The sequence below is a fragment of the Varanus komodoensis genome, unplaced genomic scaffold (genome assembly GCF_004798865.1).
Source record: "Varanus komodoensis strain SLA01 unplaced genomic scaffold, ASM479886v1 scaffold1, whole genome shotgun sequence".
NCBI classification, from domain to species: Eukaryota; Metazoa; Chordata; class Lepidosauria; order Squamata; family Varanidae; genus Varanus; species Varanus komodoensis.
The window spans coordinates 22774016-22794170 of NW_025335268.1; the positions used below are offsets into that span (position 1 = coordinate 22774016).

The following is a 20155-nucleotide window of genomic DNA, read 5'->3' on the forward strand; positions in this document are numbered from 1 at the left end:
CATCATTGCTCCCACTTGCTTGACAGGCAGTGAACCAGTGAGCACATAGACAGGGGCATCTACTGCCTCTGCTTCTAACCACCATCTTTGTTAGACCCATAGTGTGAGGCAGGTGAAGAAACAGGTAGCAGGGAAGAAGAGGAGCAACTCCAGGCACCTGTGAGCCATTGGTGGGTGCTCAGTCATGCCAGCCCTTCTGATAGGTAACAGCAGGTCTTGAAACCCACCAGTTGGGAAGTTAAGAGAGAGACTATTCACAGGACTCATATAATGTACAAAGCACACATTCTAGGTTCTTATTATTGATCTGTAACCTTTTTTGTGGAGAAGAATATGGACAATATTTTAAAAATGACTCAATATTATGATATCTTTTGGGGTAGTTAAATAGTACTGGTCAATCTAGGAGAGGATTGGAAGCTAAAAAGGAGCATGGTCAAACTTGGTGTGCCAGTTGATGTTCTTAAAATAAAGTGGAAATAGAAGGGTGAGTAAAGGTTAAAAAGATTGCTAATGGATGCAATGTGGAATGAGCCTAACAGTAATACTATTTATGGCAACTGCACAGACTGTCTCACTGTAAGCTAATGGAACTTCTGCATTTTCAGTGGATCATCTTTATTGTTGAGAAGCAGTAATTTTATGACATGCTGTGATCTTTTTCAAGGGCAGGGGAAAAGACTACACATTGATATTTCTTCAATTGCAAATCTATTGTAGTGAAGATAATTTAGGAAAATTATGATAATGAAAAGAAAAAAGAATACATACTTATCCCAGAGTAAGGCCTATGAAACTTGTGGGACGTATTTCTGACTAAATATGTCTAGGATTGCACTGTTAGTTACTGCTTAAGAATTCTGTTATAGATCTAAAGAGCTTTGGGGAGCTGAGGTTGAGAAAATGGAATGTATCAAACAGGAGCTAAAATTAAATTTAGTGCACAAACAGCATTTATTCTCTACAGATATTGTTTTCATGTGGGAAAAAACTGTTGATACTGACTTGTGTGTGATCAACACCATCCCACTTGTTTTTCCATTTGCATTTTCAATGGGAAACTGAAGTTGATTGCTGCTTCCAGTTGCATGCACATGCATCAAAATAAACACATTAGTACATAGGGCACATGGAACAAGGTACATTCAATGGAAATATGTTTTTGTACATAGTAGCAATATACCAGCAGGAAAATTATAATGAATGAAAAATTCATAATTGTTTTAACAGTTTCAAGGTAATTACTCAATATTATGTTATATGAAATGTTTGGTATAAAAATAAGCAAAACAAAATTATGATTTTAGATACCTAATCTGATGCTACAATAATATAATGTGTTTTATAGTTCTTGCAGTTTTCTTAATGCTATCTGCCTAAATAAGGCTGAAGGTTCTGATATTTTCAACAAATCTAACTTTGAGGATGCATACCTATGATCTCTTGGGACCATCTGGGGGGTTATAGGATATAGAACATTGGTATTCTGTATCACCAATACGGCAATATTATACAAAATCCCTCCCTTCCATTGAACTAGGTCTTGAACTAGTACTTGAGATCAGTTAGGGCTGTGAACTTGATGATTTTGGTTGGTAGGAAAGCTAATTTATAATTAAGGGTGCAGCTTGTTTTGGATAGAATGGCGCTTCCCTTGAAGTCCAATGTTTGTGTTTTGGAAGATTTTTTTTTTTGTTCCAGTTAGCTCCTCAGTGACCAAGTAGGAACTATGGTAAGGAAAGCTTTTTCATAGATTCAGCTAGTATGCCAACTCCTCCTTTCTTGGGGAAGCAGATATGGTAAATGTCACTCACACCTCGGCCACATCTATAATAGATAACTTTAACAAACCCTTTGCCTTCAAAAAGTGTAACGCTCAACTGTTACAAAATATTATTAATAGACTATTGAGTGGAGTCTGTTTTTCAAAACACATTGCCCATAAGTTGGGTAATATATTTATTGGGGTAATGCATTTATGGATAATAAATTGTTTGCTGATCGTTGGATTTCTATCTATTGCTGAGCACAGCTGAGAGTGTTTGTGATCAGCTTTAAAGTCATAAATGACTTGGTTTCAAAATAGTTAAGAGATTACTTTTTCTGTCACAATCGTGCCTACCCACTTAGGTCATCCACGGAGACTCTTATCTGTGTCTCACTCCCACCCCTACCAGACATATGGTTAGTGGGAATGCACAGAGTCTTTTCAGTTGTGGTGCCTGAGGAAGCTTGCCTCACTCATTTTGATGGTGTTTATACATTTTGTATTGTTTTATTGTTTAGCTACCTTGACCCATGGCAGAATGTGAACATATAAGTACATGAGTAAATGTTGGGGATGGGGAATTTGGATGAAAAGGCCCTCTGCACAAATCACAGCTTTCAGGAACAGAGGCATAATGTCTGTTATTGATTAACACATTTAGTATCCTGCATTTCAATATGAAGTTTTCTAGAGAAGTTTAACATGGGGATAAAAAGCATATGAAACCAAACTGAGTACAAACATGGCAAACAGCATAACCAATAAATGAAGGTTCAGGTCTGGGAGAAAAGGCCTATTCATTTCATGTCAGAAGGACAACAAATCCAGTGCAATGTGGACCTACTTAGGCAGAGAGTTCCAGAGATAGATGCCACCATGGAGATGCCTCTTTCCCCTGTCTGACAAGGCACCTCGCAGAGCATTCCCTTTTGACTGTCCAAATGGCACCCTACTCTTTCCCTTGAAAGACACTAAGTGCTGCACAAAATACCTGTGTGGCATCCATGATACTCCAGCAAGACTAAAGCTCATCTGAGGTCGTATGGCTTAAAGACTGGTTGCTGTGTTTAGAATTGTACTCCTTCCTTGCCTAATGCTGGTTTATTTTCTGTGTGTGGCAATGCTTGTAGCAATAACTGTTCATACCTTCCTCAGCACTGGTTGCCATGATAAGGAAGGTGTTGTGACAAGGAAGTTCTGTGACCATGCACTGTAAGGAAAAATTTCATGGCACCATTTTGGGATTATTGCTGTTGTCATAGGTTTATCGGTGTGTTTCTAACATGAAAACATGTGAGGATATTACTGTCATGCAATAGCATGATTGGTGAGCAGCTCCCTGGGATACTGTGGGAAAAATTGTTAGTGTTGGTACATTAATTCTGGTTTCTACAGCTAATTTGTGCCTATCATTCCTTACTCATGGTTGATTTACAGGTTCTTTAACAATGATGTGACAGCTTCATTTCTGTTTTCCAACAGAACTTTTGGCAAGTTTTTTAGAGCAGGAAAAATGCAATATTTTTTGCAAAAGGAGCACTTTTTCCATTTGTGTAAATGTGCTATTCCACTATACACAGTGCTGCCTAGAGGTTATGTTGCAGAAATGCAGGAAAGAGAAAGGCTTGGTGTAGCCCTTGGATATCAGTTTTGTGATGAAACCAGCAGTAGATACAGCAATTAATAGCATCACATAAAAGCTTACTGTTTTGCTTTCACCTTTGTGAATGAACAGGACCACACAACCACATCACATGAAATTAGTGTAGCAGCTGATGGTTTAGTGGCACCACAGAAACTGTTTGCCTGTCCTATTGATTTCAAAGCATGCTTGCTGTGCTTCCTTCTCTCAGTTATTCATCCAGTCAAAGTGCATCCTCCCAAACCCCATTAATGCTTTGCATTTGATTACTGAAAGTCAACTGCTCCTTTTAGTTTATGGACCTGCCCTTAAGAACAAAACATTCCCTCTTGGTTTCTTTGCAACCGTATACACGTTTACCTGGAAGTAAGCTCATTTAACTCAATATGGCCTCCTCCTGACTAGACAGGTATAAGATTGTGCTGCTAAACAATAGCCCATTCTATTGCAAATCAAACTCTTTTTGAACCTGAGATGACTTTCAGAAACAGCTTTATGAAATGGCATGGAAATCTCTAGATGAATGAAAGAACACATAAATTTAATGCATTAGTTGGAACTGCATGGTTCTAAATATGACTTTATCATATTGTTATGCTGGAGAGCCAGTGAGGTGTAGTGGTAAGAGGGAGTTGGGGCCCAGTATGGATGTGGATGCACCTTGTTAACATCCTCTTATTGAAACACCAAGAAAACTAGACCAGGCTGTGCTATGGATATGCCGCCTGATTTAACTATTGTACTCTCAGCGTCTAAGTACTGGGATTCACTAAGTGGATGAGAATAATGAGAGCAGTGTGATGCACTGGTTAGAGCATTGCACCAGGGATCTGAGCATCCAAGTTCTAGTCTCCTCTCTGCCATGAAGCTCACTGTGTGTCTTTGGGCCAGCTACTTTCAGCCTAAACTACCTCACAGGATTCACATTGTGAAGACAAAACGGGGAGGGGTACAAGGACCGTGCAAGCTGCCTTGGGTTGGGCCGAATATAAGTGCAATAATAAATAAGTAACAGGCTTGCAGTACTGTGCAGGGAGGTATCATTGCCTAGGTCAGATATGGCCAAACTGAGGCTTTTTGTGGTTCATGGCTCGCCACCTATGGGCGCCCACAGGTGCCCACTTGCTGCTGGCCACCCATAGCCAGCCCTCACAGGCAATTGCTCGCCACCCATAGCCGCTGCCCATGGCACCCACTTGCAGCTCTCAAGCATCTGACATTTACCATATGTGGCTCTTCCATTGAGCTCGTCTGGCCACCCCTGTTATACGTCATATAAAAAGAAATATTTAATTGGTTTTATTGCAAACAAAGTGAAACTATAATTTCCCAGCTCTTCTCTATCTTTGTCAGCCTGTACAGGTAGATGCAGGGCTTGTATAGGAAAGTGGAGATCATCGCCTATAATAATTGGACTTCCAGATGTCCCTTTCATTGCTTTAAAGAAATATAATTGTCATATTATATGAGAGAGAGCCAGTGTGGTGCAGTGGTTAAGAGCATGGGACTGGGACTCAGACGATCTGGGTTCTGGTCCCTGCTCAGCCACAGAGCCAACTGGGTGACTTTGGGCCAGTCACTGACTCTCAGCCCAACCTACCTCACAGGGTTGTTGTTGTGGGGATAAGATGGAGGAAGAGAATGATGTAAGCTGCCTTGAGCCCTTTGTAGGAAAAAGGCAGGATATAAATCGAAATGTAAATAAAAATAATAAAAATAAAATATTTGTTACTGGGATGTGGGGAGTGGTTGGGAGACTGAGAGTAGCAACTGTCACAGTGCACGGTTATTTTTTCCACATGGTACATATGCAGTGAAAATAATGCATGCAATCTCTACTCCTCTTTTAAATATTTATGTTTGCTACTGATGATATGTAAAAGTAAGCAGATGAGATGAAAGATAAATCTCTCTCAGGAAAATTATAGTAACAGTGAAGTGACCACAAATGTTTATAAATAATAAATTGGACTTGCCAGGAACAAAAAAGATTGTCTTAAACATTCTTTCCTAAGATTTCCCCAGCATGCAGCTTTAAAAGGGTTGCCCCATTATTTTTCAACATTAGCCTTCCTTCTAAATTAACCATGTACTAAAACCCTCATTAAATCAATGCTTAAGGCTTGTCTTTGTAAGTTCCCAAATATTTGTTCCTGTGTTGTTTATGTCTAAAACAAGAATTTCTACATTGGATTTGTCATTGTAGTAACATGAATCCAGGACACAATTTATTTTTGTTAAAAATTTAACTATTTATTTTAGTTAAATATGCATATTATTTTGGTGTTTAAGATGGTTTGATACTTAAAATGTTCAGCCCCTCCAAACATGACCTGTGCTGTAATCTTAAGGTACATTTAGTTGTGTAGAAGTTTCAAAAGTAGAGGGAGTTCGGTGGGAAGGAATGTTTTTATGGATTATAAATTCATAATTACTCTTTTTCTATAGTAGATGTTCAGCAGGTTCAATTCAGTTTTGGCCTTAATTCCCTTGGTACAAATTTCAATATGATTATTAAATGGCAAAGTAGCATCCAAAGCAAAAGTAGCTACGGAGAAAAGAAAAAGCAGCAGTGTCAGGCCCATATCTAGCACTTTAAGATCTTTGGAATGCTCCACTTTAAGGTTCAAACTTAAGTCCAGCGTCAAGCTTAATCTGTCAAAGAACAAAGACTGTTTTACCATCAAATGGGAGGCGAGTAGAGACAGGAGTTACAGAAGTATCTTTTGTTGAACTGAGAAGACTGCAGTAACAGAGACAGCCCCTGTATTACATCCATATTAGATCTTATGCGACTAGAGCCAGCCTAACAAAGCGCATCACACCCCTAAGTAGGACAGAATATAGCTCAAGCAAGCCAACATGATACCACATGAACATATAAGGTACAGATGGACAGTGGACAACTATTGCAGATATCTAAAGAAAACAACAGAAGAATGAGGGGATGCTATGAATTCAAATGGAGAACAAGCCTGTAATCAGCAGGGGATACTGCAGGATGAGACATGCAGGGGATACCTGCCATGTGCTAGCTAAGGCAGAGACACACCAGGCGGTAGTCCAGGGGAGATGGATGCAGAAGAGTGCAGGGGAGCAGAATAAAGGGTGTGTCACTGAACCCAGACGCACTCAGAGGGGGCATGTTATTAAGATAATGCACACCTGAAAGACTATAAAGCTCCAATTTATTTTTATGTTATTTTTCTTTCTCAAAAGATAAGGGAGGTAACAATATGGAAGAACTGCTGGATTATGCCTGAGTAGATAAGGGATTTAGGGAGTAGTTAACAGCAACACCCACTGCTTTTGGCTTGAGGATAGAAAGGCCACAGCTGGAGAGAACTTGGTAGAAAAGCCTTTGTTTAAATAAAGCTGAGAAGTTAGTTTGTTGGAAGGCATAGTCTGTGTCACTCAGTGGGATGCAGTTCATCAACCTCAAAACAATTGCTGAGACACTTTCCTTACCCTTTAGCATCCATCTGCAATTTAGAGATGACGATGGTGATAACAAGAACAACAATAATGAGTCACCACAGAGCACTGTGGTGTTGCGATTGTTGATGTTTTTCAAGATACCTGGAGAGTGCAGTTTTCTGTCTAAACACAGAATTGCACACACTGTGTTTTAATTGATTAGGAAAAGTTTGTTATATTGTGACAGCTTGCAACAGGTGAATGCCCTGCTCTTTCCTACTCATTGGAGTTGTACTCCTGAATCCCTTCTGCCAGCCCCCTTCCTTTCCCCCCAGATCTAGCTGCCAGGCACAGTAGGAACATAACATGCTCATAAGGAGTGGGGCCTATACTGAGCCCGGGAATGCTGATGTCCCGCTACTTAGCATGCTGTTCTCAATATGCTCAGCACATCCTGGGTGCCAAGACACCTCTCTTAGGAATTATGGACTGCTGGTGCCCAAAATACAGCCTTGGCAACATTTTTGGGAATATTGAAGATCCCAGCACTGGTTCTGCCTGGCAGCACTGGATGGAACTCATGCTGCCAACACTTGATTGTTGCTGTCAGATACAGTAGCTTTCAGTAGTTAAGGAGGCAGCTTCTGGTGGCAGAAAAGACTGCTGTGGCTTTCAGGGAACCTATAAAACGGGTCCAAATTTCAGAGTGGTTTTGGGTTCAGTAATAGGCCAGGGAATGCACTTTGGTCATGGAGCAGGAAATAGTGAGCAAAAGGAATTGGATTCTGAGTTTTCCTGTTTCTGAAACGCTCTCCTGGAAGTAGGTTCAGGTTTCAGTTTACTGCAGATTAATGTTATGAAATATTTAGGTTGCAATCCTGTACACACTTACCTAGAATAAAGCCTCCTTGAACTTGCTGACTCTTACATTACAGTGGACATGCATAGGAGTGTGCTGTTAGTCAACCTTGAGGCTGTAATCCTATGCACCTTTAAGAAGGATTATGTTCTGGAGAATTCAAAAGGGTTTACTTCTGAATAGGCATGTACACTAGGATTATGAATTCGCTTCCTGTCAAGTTATCCTGGTGGAACACTTCTTCCAGTTTCTTTCTGCCTTGTTAATGCCATTTCAAGGAGAAACAGGAAACTGTAGAAAGCACAAGGAAAACTTATAATTGTATAAGTGTAAGTTTAGGTATCAGTTTTGGTGCTTTCATTATTTAGTATGCTGGCTGAGGTAATTTGATCTGACAAGACTCTCTTAAACATTATTCATTAAATATCCGAATAGTGTGAGGATCCATCTATGAAAGTAGATTGCAGTATTTCCATTGATCTTCCTTTCTTCTTCTTTTTAATGGCCCTGGGTCATATGTACTACAGTAAAATCTTGACCTTCTTCATTATTAATAGGAAACATAGCAGTTCAATTTATTTTTGAGTTGAAGTCACCTGTTTTAGTATTATGCAAATAAGATTCTTAAAGCCATACAATTTAATTAATTAAGTAGATTTATATAGCACTGAAAATATTTAAAAACAGTTCTAAAAAGTATTCTTTTAACAAAAAGACTGATGAGCAGCAGAGAGTTAGGTTAAAATCCAGTGCATATTTAGACAGAAAAAATGTCATATAAATCCCAGTATTGTTCAGGTAATCATGTTGGTAAGCTTTGTCTAAAAATATAAATTGGTCTTTGAACACATATTGAGTTGAAAATTTGCAAACAAATTTTAGAAGACTTGGGAATAGGTCAAAGGATGTGTTCATCTGATAGAAGAGGCAGGTAGTACAGAGGTGGGAAAGCATGAAAAAGAGGACAGGAGAGAGCAGGAGATTATGAACAGGGATGCATGCATATTGGGATACATCTGTATGTATGGAGTGATATATATGTTTATAAATGGGAATGTATGTTCCTATAAGTCATGCATGTTTGAATATAATTTATGCATATGTGTACATGCATGTGTGAATACAAGAATCTGAATGAATTGTTTGCACTGTGTGTACAAACACGTGAGAAAATGTCTATGCATGTAAAAATCCCTGTTCTTCCTTCCCCTTTGTCCCTTCCATGTTTGCAAATTTTACAGATACCATAAATATTTAAACTAAGAACTAAGAATAAAGCTATGGAAACACAATGGCTTCTTTCATTGTGCAATAGACAATTCTGATCTTGTGTTTGGATCTGACATGCATTTCTGTGACATGCTACACTGGAAGAACAACTCCTTCACTTAGGCCATGAGGTCAGAATTAAGCAATTTTTAAACCAGATTTCCATTCAACTATTTTATTGTATCTCCCATCCTACAATGCAGCTGTTTTAAAATTCTGCAGAATAAATTTGTCTTAAAGTCATCACTGAAGGAAATGCACTTTCATTCACGACCAGAATTGCAGCACAAAGCCATCCAAATTGCTAGAACATTTGACAAGAATGAGAGCATTTTCATACCAGGAACAGAAATAATTTTTATACCAAGAGTCATACAAAAGTGGCAATAAGTTTGCAATCAGAACAGTAAATAAAGCATGAATATTAAAATATGATAATTGTCTGTATGACTCTATATATTCTGAGAATATACGAAACTTGAAAATCTTGCTCATGTATAGGCATATTTCCTAATCAGCTCCAACTGTACTTAAGGAAGCACACAACCTATTTTGCTTGAATTTAGATGGGGAAGTTAATTTGAATGTGTATCTCGTACTAGCCACACAGTGTAGATTGACAGCACCCATGCCCAGATTTGCATATTGATAGGCACTGTGAAGCACATCTCATTTTTGTCCCAGTCCAGCTGTCTAAGGTGATAATCACTGGTAGCCCCAGTCTGTTTTGGAAAGAAGTACACACTTTTCACTGTACTTTATATATATATTGTCCATGTGGTATCTCAAGCTGAACTGATGTTTTTGAACAAGTTGCAAGTTAGCTTTTAAGACCCCCGAGGAGGAAGATAATGCTTTTCTCTGCCAGAATCCAGACTAGTTTGAACAGCTCTTCCTTGGGAAACTTGTAGCTTTGTCATTCAAGTGGCAGCTCCCCATCTACAACTAACGCTCCATCCAAGACTGGAGGGCCTATTGCCACCACATTTTTACCCTATAGCTTATCCTTCTTGCATACAGAACTTCAACTGTTGAGTGGTATAGAAACTGAATAAATAAATATGACTATTTTTCTATACAGCAGATGTTGACACAGAACTCTTCTTTCAGTTTCAAAGTATGCTGGAAATACTCTTTGGTGTGCTCACAAAATCAGACCAAGGATTCCACTTTCATGTCTAAGATGGAATGATTGACATGTTATAATAGACACAAACTTGGTGTGTGAAGCTGAATAGAAAAGTATTTTACTATGAATGTCCATTGTGCCAAAAATATTGAAAAACCAATTAATGTTCCTATCAGGGTTCTGGCACTACTTTTTGTGTAATGAATTTTGCATAACTTTCAGGATCAAGCTGAATAGATATTAAAGAAAATTCTGTTCTGCAGAATTTATCCTAATATTTATGACAATATATTCAAAGGTACTGAAGATATTTCAGCTATCACTTCCTAGCATTTTATTATCTCCATTTTAATCTCTTTAATCTCTTTCAGTCCCAGCAAAAATGCATTGTGATCTTTGCATTGGTTTGCTGCTTTGCAATTCTGGTTGCACTGATATTTTCGGCTGTGGATATTGTGGGAGAAGATGAGGATGGACTCTCAGAAAAGAACTGTCAAAATAACTGTCGGTAAGAGGTAACAAGCAAAACTTCTCTTTTGGGGTGGGTGATAATCCATAGCCAAGAAAAGTTTAGGCTTGTACACAGTTATACTTGGGATAAGAGAATTCGGTGGTGATGTTCACAGGAACAAAGGCAAAAGTGAATTAGAATGTATGGCATAGCATAGCAAGCATAGCATAACATAGCATAGGTAAAGCCAGCTTAAGACACAGAATGCCAAAACCTGACTTGCAAAATCTCTCTTGTCAGACAGCACAAGCTATTTAACTCCAATGTGAACATTAAAAGGATTAGCATGTCTTGCCTACATTAAGCAGATTGAGCATTTCTATTACAAATTCATTGTTCTCACATCAGTAACAATCAGACATTCACATAAATCACACAAGAGAAGGTCAGACCTTATGTCTCACCCATACAAATGTTTCAGTGTCTGTTTTCCTAGCTGAAGGATCAAGTGCAGTGGCTTTAGAGCATCTATATATTCTCAGGGGATATCCCATGATCTTCAGTGTGGGAGAAAGCTCCATAACTGAACATTTAGTCTGGTACTAAACATATATTCTGCCATGTATCAGTAGTACTGGGAATAGTCAAATACCATATCCATATGCTTAGCTTAAGCTTCCTCTTTGAACTCCATGAAGTTTTGAAGTTCCATTGTACCTATGCACAGAAAACTGAAAGGTCTGTTCCACTGCCAATTCCCTGCTCCATTCTTAAGTAAAACACAGGTAACTGACACAAGGAGAAAGTGCAGCACCTTTCTCTGTTACTCGCTCTTATGCAAAAGTGACAACAGGTGGCAAAGTGTTAGAGCTGGTTATGTTCACAGCTACATATGATGGGAAGACTGTCTTTCCCTTATTCAAGGAATGAACCACACATTCTCAAATTCATCTCATATGTCTTAAGAAATACCTGTATCATCTCGCCTGTGCTTTATTTAGTTATTGTTTGTGCCATCCAATAGCTGAAGCCCACTGGGCAGTTCACAACAGTTTAAAAACAATTTAAAGTGCATAAAACAGAACAAAAATGCAGCATAAAACTTAAATGTTTTAAACTACAGTATAAAATAGAACTAGCAGCATTTAATATACAGTAGAGAATTTAAACAGATTGAAACTAACATTCTTGGGAAATTAGAAGATCTTCACTTTTGTATCAGTGAAGGGTTCAGTAATATGAACCCTTTTGTATCAGTAATATGATCATACTGATTAGTGTCCATTAGCACTGTTTTAGGCTTGCTGAAGTTTCCATTTTCAAAAGTAGTCTCATGTATAACACATTGCAATAATCCAGCCAAGGGTTACCAGAGCATGGGTGAGACAGAGGGTGAAAGCCAGAGTTCTTGGATTTTGGCTCTGAGACTATGGTATCACTGTGGAAAGCTAAGGAAATGGAATACAGCTGGTGGAAATGAGTTTTCAGTTTTTGTCTCTGAAGCTCTGCCTGCCTCCTGAGAAAAGACACCAATACCAGCAGAGGTAGGACAACCCTGAAACTAGCAGCAGAAGAAGGCAGCTGAAAAGGGGAGAAATCCTAAACTTCATTGGTCCTTTTTTAGCCACTGTGCTGAAGGCTGGCACTCCCCATTTTGCATATTTTAACATATGTCTTGGAATCTTGAATAATCCAGGGAGAAAGGGAAGAGGTACCCCAATTACTGTCATTATGGGTAAGGGCAGGTTTTGGACAAGTGACCCTTCGGGTGCCTAGGGAGTTTAGACAGAAAAAAGTCCAACAACTCCAAGGCCATATTTGTTTCTAAAAATGCATACAATGCCCTAAAGTCAGGAAGAAGGGGTGCAAAACCATCTTTGAAGAAATTGTGACAACCCAGATTCAGGAAAAGCTTCCTCACTGTCAGAGCAATACAACAATGGAACCAGCTGCCTAGAGAGGTGGCGAACTCTCCCACACTAGAGACATTCAAAAAGAAACTGGACAGCCATCTGAGTGGGATGGTGTAACTTGGTGTCCTGCAACAGCAGGGGGTTAAACCTGATGGCCTTCATGGCCGCTTCCAATTCTACTATTCTCTGATTCTATTGCATAACACTGAGACAAGCAGGAGATGAGTGTTTGAGGGTCTAAATTTGTGGTCCTTTGATCTTTGGGGGGGGGGGGTAATGGTTCTGATTTTCCAGCCATTTATTCCCTGTTCACATGTTTTCTTTCCCAATAGTTTGATTCCTAATGAGCTTTGATAAAAATGATCAAAATCAGCCAGTTCTCTTATTTGTGGCCCATGTAATATACAATTTATTTTAGTAGATGTGTGATCTTTGCCATGGCAGGGATGTTAAATACTATAGTTACATATTGATATACTGCCTATAAATTACACAACTGTCCCACAGATGCCCTGACAGCAGACTAATATACTACATTCCAGGAAAGAGCAGGAAGAATTTTAGGGGAAAAACGCCTTGCCTTCAACTCTAGTTACACTCACAGAGGCTGGAGAAGGACTTGCTGAGAGGATATAAGGGGTTTTCTGCAAGCTATGGCTTATTCAGAACAGAAGTATTCTTCATGCTGGGTTTATTTATTCATTTTAAAATGTCTTGGTCACCTCACAGGGAAGAAGGCCTCAAAAAGGTCATTTTAAGAGGCCTTCTTAAAAGTCTGAGATATTGGAGCATGGTGACACTTGTTCAGGAAAGGTGGGGACACTGCAGAGACAGCTTTCTTGCATACGGTCACCCATCTACCTGCTCCCACAGGTGGGCAGATGAGAAAAAAACTCAGGACCTGCAGTTTCCTGGATTTTAAATACCAGCCTCTATGAAATTTTGTGCTGCTCTGTGTGTAGCATAAACATAGTCTTGCATTTCAATTAGAAACACTTAAATGTATTTGTGCATTTTGCTTTGTTATATAGTGGAAGTTCTCCTGTTGAACATTTTTTCTTTTGCATGTGCAGCCAGGAAGAAGTCTGAGAAAGCAGTCTTCTGAGCTAGAGCAGAGCCTTTTGCAAAGTGTTAGGAACTGTACATATTTGAATTCATATTCCAACATTGATAATTCTGAACTTGCATGACATCACTATAACCTGCCAAGACAAAATTAAGCCATTTTCCTATCATTGGTTGTGCCACAATATATTTATTTATTTATTTATTTATTTTATTTTTTATTAAAACATTTTCATTTCAATTTATATCCTGCCTTTTTCCTACAAAGGGCTCAAGGCAGCTTACATCTCCTCCTCCATCTTATCCCCACAACAACAACCCTGTGAGGTAGGTTGAGCTGAGAGTCTGTGACTGGCCCAAAGTCACCCAGTTGGCTAGGGGAGTAAATGAAGGAATGCATAACCAACTCAAATGCCAAGACCTAAGAAAGTTGGTTTATGTGTTTAATAAGTTCACGCATAACATAACTCTGCCTAACATATAAGTCCTAGAGGCTTTTTCATGTGGGAGGTAATACTCATGTCAAAAGGAAGCACATTATTGGTCCTGCATGTTTGTTTCCTTCATATGCATATCTGCAGAAGAGCATGAGGAAGCAGGTCTCCCCCCCTTTTTTTGCAGGCTCAGAAGGATTAATTCCAGATTTATTACTGCTTGTATACTACAGAGTCAATATCTGATATTGGGATTAATAGGCAAGTTCAAATAATACCAGCTGCATATGTACTGCTACTTTCTTGCCTACTGATTTTGTATACATTTCTTACAGATTTCCTATTGTTTTCAGTATCTGCATAACGGCATACTGTTGATGTAATATCTCTTGCTATTTTTTTAATGGAAAGATATTAATAAGACAAACAGTGATAATACATGCTTGGTATGAAATCCCAAGAGTCATTGCTTTGTATTTTTACCAAAAGTATTCCAAAAGATCAAGGAAGTGAAAACCAGAGTTGATTGAGGATTTCCAAAACTGCATGAAAATCTACATCAAAGTTTGCTGTCTCTTTGGAGAAGAGATGCTTTTAAAAAATCTGTTGAAGGGAGTAGGAAGAGATAACTTGAATGAATAAATGGATAAACAAGCTTATGTTGTTACTGCACAGCAAAATTTAGAGGCTTGAAACTCTTTAACCCTTTCTCATACCCTTTGCTAGATGGTTTCTGGGCAACTAGTATCAAGTTCCAAAAATACATTAGCAATTTCAAAATACTGCATAAAAACTATAAAACCTGACACTGAGCAATAAAATAACTATTAGCAAATTGTTTGTCATTTGGAAAGCATTTTCTCTAAATTTTTATCATGAAGCTCCAGGATGAGCACCTCATCTAGAAAAGTCCTAGAGGGCCTGAGAAACTAAAAGGGACTTAACTGGGTATACAGCTGGCACTCCCAGGCATGGTTCCTCAGTCTGAGCAATTCATCCCATTAAGCAGTCACAAAGCTTGCCTACCACAGTTTGTCTGACTGTGCTAGAACCTGACTGCTTCCCATCTTTGATCATATTGCTGAGTCTTGGTTGCTTTCAGACTTTTTCTCTGTTTGTTCTGGACTATGTTATTTTCCTTTGACCCTACTGGACACCAATGTCTCTAGTCAGATCATAGATGACCTTGATAAAGTGCAGTAGGAAATTTTGCCCGGACAGTCTTCTGGGTAAAGATTTCCCATGGGATGAACACATCTGATCTTGCTAGGCAAGATGAAGGGAATCTGAGCATGTTTTACTCTTTTCTCTCCAGCTAAGAACTGATTGGCACAATGTTTGCAATGTCCTTTGTTTTCCTTCCCTGTTTTCTGCACATCTATTAAACAAGTTCCTCTTTGCAGGATATTTTTCTTCACAGTTCCCCAGATCAAGGGGACAGTTGTTTCCTACTTTCCTGTTTTTCATTCTTGCCAAAGAGATTTCATTGACCTGACACCTTAAAAAGACACTTGTTCTCCTGCTTTTTCTTCATTTTTTATGTTTTGCACAATATAATATAATTGGGGCAGCATATTTCATTTTACTCATCAACGTTTATTTGTACTTTACCAAGATACCTCCTACAATAATCTATTTGCCATCTTTAAATTCTTTGTGCAGAGGAACAAAGCTCATTAAAGCAATTTTGTGCAGACAACTTTATAACTATAAATTTTCTTCTGATCGAGAGCAAAAAGCAAATCCTCTCAATGAATATAAATTTTGGAAAGGTCTCTATCTCTGTCTCACACACCACAGAGGGAGGGAGGGAGGGAGGAATGCTGGCTTAGGAATAGTAAAACACCTAGGAGGTAACAGTATTTTTTGTCTTTCCGTGTTCTGGTTGCATTGATAATCAAATTTTGGGAACAGGCAATCTTACAAAGGTACACCACATGAGCATTGGTCCATCCAGTACAATAATTCCTGCAATTCAGGGTTTTAGGCAGGGTTTTCCCCACCCCAGCCCACCTGGGTATACCAGGGAATAAAACTGGGACATTCTACACACAAAGCAAGCACCCTGCCCTACAGAACCCTGGACTTTCTCCACATCATACCCACTTTGTAAATCCTTTCACGTATATTATCCTTTCTATACTTCCACATCATTCAGATCTCATTTTAAACCAAACTATTTTTAAAAGAGTTATAATATCTGAAACTTTTAAAATTATTTAAAATGCAAGTGGATTTTTAAAATGATTTTTAAAAAGTTTAAAAATAATTTTACATTATTATTTTATTATAACTATTAATGGTGTAATAAGCAGACATTGAGAACTAATGGCCATGTATAATCACATGCAAATGTAAAAATAAAAATCCTCCTTTAAATATATCATCAATTCAAAGTTTGCATTTTTAGCTTTAAAAAATACCATCTGTGTACATTTTGGATTATGATAAATGTGAAGGACAGATTGCCCTCAGCTTCAGTAATTGCTACTATTTTGCTAGCATTTACAGATTAAATATCTGTCCAAACAGATGTGATAATTCTATTTCTTCCTCCAAAGGCATTACTAAATAAAAGTGAAGTACAAATTTCTTTGCTTTAACAGAAATTTTCACTGCGATTTTCTTGCATATGTTTGCAGACTGAGGCAGAATGCCTGCTCTTCATGTAAAATGTTGCAAATACAATTCCTGGCCTCCTCAATAAAAAGTGTTTCAGTAGCTGGGTTGATTAAAAAAATCTTCTGGGACCTTAGGAAGTCACTATCCATTAAAACTGACAATGCTGGTCTTGATGAGAACACAAATCCTTACATAACTGAACAAATACAGACTGATTGTAAACATGTTTAATCTGTAGTAGGGGTAATTAAGATTGCATCTGAAATAATTTGTGTTCGTTTGGGACCAAATTGCATCCACATAACCTGGAAAGATATAGGTGAGGCAAAGGTATAATCAGCTGCTATAAGTAGAGAAGTATATGTGCATAAATATCTGTGTGTGATCTATATGTGTATAGATATATATAGGCAGATACATGCACCTGAATGCACTCCTTGAAGTTTCATCCCTTTGAGGAATCCCCAGTGTTATATCTGATCTGTGATTAGAGATAACTGTGGGGATTTGGATGGAGAGGAACTTAGCTGGCAGTGAGAGAAATCCTCTACCACCCCAGCCAAAAAGTCCATGCACAGTATGTTACGTAAGGCCAGGAATGCAGTAGTAGTACAAGATATTTTTCATAGCATGTGCTGTTCCAAGAGAGGGATTTGGCTGGTGAGGCCTGGAGACAAGACATCTCTTGGGTTCCTACACCCATCTGGAGCTTCCCTCTGCCCTTAAGTTGACCCTCAGTACATATTACCAGCACTACCTGACATATTATTTATATGTCCGTTGGTTAAATTTCTAATTGACACAACAGCTAATGATTTCTAGGTGAATTACAAACAATAATCCACTCAGATTCAATGCTTTTCTTTTAGAGGTCAGCAGAAGTAGGGTGCAGTGGAACTGCCTTTTTCTTGTGTCAAACTACTTGTGTTGACTCATATACTAAAGAACTGTGAATGTGCTGTAATGGAGGAAAGTTTGCATTTGTAGCAATGAAAATGGGGCACCTGAGGCAGGGGGTTAGATGCAGAACTGAGCAGAGCACAAATACACAAATCTGTATTTGCCACTGTGTTTCTATTATATTTGAAGATGCAGGTTTTATTGCATTGGAATTTTTCATTCCTGTTCCATGTATGATAGGTTTAGGCTTTTAATCAGCATGGTTAACATTAAATGGATATTCTAAGCACTTTGGAGCCTTATGTACAGATGAGGGATAAAACAAATTACTATCAGCCAGAAACATTAATATTGTCCATTAAATGAATGTAACAGTATTGAAGGCTTGTATATCTTACTTATAAAGACAACTTTGAGCACAGGATATTGGTTACAGCATTTAATTTTTTCCCCTGAAGCATTTTGTATTTGACATGCTTCAGCTCATTGTGGAATGAATAGTGACTGTAGCAGTCAACTCGTGCAAAAATCTAATTTCTCTTGTAATAAATATTCTTCTCCTTACTCAATGAGAACAATTTGTCACTGCTTTGTCGATTGGGACAAAATGTACAGAAAGTAGGTGACATTCATTATAAAGTTAAAGTCTGACAAAAAGATGACAAATTATTTAGCTAATGTAGTTGGGTCATGGAACATTTAAATTCCAAACTGCCAGTTTCTTTGAAGAGGTTCCTGGAGATCTTTTGACCTTCCCTCTTCACATATCTGAAAGGTCTGCTTCTCTGTTACACACATATTTAGTTCTATTCAAAGATCTAAAACAAGTGGGCAAGCTGTGGCCCCGTTACTTAATTTCATATATCAATTTATGAAGTCCTCTGCATTGAATCAATTCAGTTTTTTGATAAGAGCAAGCTGTCCTTTCCCTGGCAGTTCACTGCATGGGAAAGCAGAGAAAGTGACAAAGTGAATGACATATATAGAGAGAAAGTAGGTGGCAGAGAAACTAAAAGGGTGACCCACACACTTTTTACTCTGGCCCTTTACTGAGTTTGGCACTTCTGACATGTAGCACCTGAAAGATTACTGAAAGATTACTGAAAGATTACTCATGTGGAAATGTGACCCTCGAGACAAGAATGGTTCCTGGCACCTAATTTAAATCAGTGTAATAAAACTGGAACATAGATAGAACTGGGGACTATGGTACTTTCTAATCTGAGGGTATTCTTGAATATGATGTGTGAGATACCATATCACAGTCATAAGGAGAAAGTCAAAAGGTTGAAAGGACAGGGCTATTTGCTGGACTGGCTCAAGATAGTTTGCTGCCTGAGGAAGAATAGTAAATGTCCCTCCCATAAGTCAAGGAATATAGAACCCAAAGTCAGCCAAGCCATTTTGGTATACGAGGCCGAAAATCCCATTAGCACCTCACTTCATCTCTGACAGTAGAAATGACACAGTAACAAAGTAAATAACAATCTGCTGCCTGAGGGGACTGCCTCACTCTGCCTCATGATAGGACCTGCCTATCATGGACCATGTGAGAGAAGAGGAGGAGAATTTCAGATTGCTGTGGTTGGTAGAGCTGAAGAATAAAGTTAGTGGCATTACTTACTCTCATTATAGGGTATGAAAGAGAAGAATGGAGTGGCAATTTCATGGGAAACTTTGAAGGGAATTTGGAGAAATTTGAGGTAAATTTTGCAGCAAACAAGAAGCCAATCTAAAGAGAGGTGATGCTCAGTACCAAAAAGATCTGGGCTCATGCCTACAAAGGTGAGCTTTATGTGCCTGAGCATGCTTCTTTACTAAACCCCCTGTCTTTAAGAGATCCCATCTGCTAAGAACACTCCTATTTTTAAAGGGGCATGTATGGACATGAGCCCACTGCTAAGGGAGTCACAGCCTTGGATTAAGAATGCAGGGATGTCATGAATAGGACATTTTGGAGGGCTTTCATTCATGGGGTCACCATAAGTTGGAGACAACTGGACAGCACATAACAATAACAAATGCTACTAAGACTGCAGTAATAGCCACATGCTAAGTGTCATAGATTTTGAAATTCCTCAAAGCAAGGGGACATGATTCTTTGAAGAAATTTGCCTTATTCAGCAAGGGAGAGTTGACATACTGCAATGGGTTTACCTGAGAAGAAGACACCCAGCAGGGGGTCTGAATAACTTTTATTCAGTAAACAAGTTATTGAGGCTTTGTATTGCACAAACAAATATTTTGATCCCACCGCTTTCTCTTATCTGACATTATGTGCCATCACTGAAATGGAATGTTCTACTATATAAGTAATAGTTAGTATTCTTGTACAGGCCAAATATTATCCCTAACCAGGCCTGGTTTAATTAGTTTATTAAGTTTTCAATAAAGCTAGTAAACACATCTTTACCTGGCACAGAAGTGCAAATTCTAGGTCATACATTTCCTCTCACACTCAGCCTTTTGTTGTTTCCCAGTCTATTGTGGGAGGATAATAATTCTTGTCCATTACTCACATCACATGTATATGCAGAGCATTTAAGTAGATAACATATAAAAGGAATGAATGAATAAGAGAGGCATTAACTTCATCCTGTTAAAAGTGTTCTGCCTGGGGAAAAAAGGGGTTAAATGTAGAGTTAGTTTTCTTTCTTTGTACCACAGTCTTTTGTAAAGATTAGTT

The 20155-nt window shown here is 38.5% G+C and overlaps 1 protein-coding gene across 1 annotated transcript in view; it reads left to right on the plus strand.

The window, feature by feature from the left end:
- The window catches only part of PLD5 (phospholipase D family member 5), an 80191-nt gene that overhangs the window by 11806 nt on the left and 48230 nt on the right, over nt 1-20155 (plus strand). Inside the window, 1 exon segment of the mRNA XM_044419723.1 lies at nt 10456-10592. Within this exon segment, the coding sequence (XP_044275658.1) occupies nt 10456-10592 (137 nt within the window).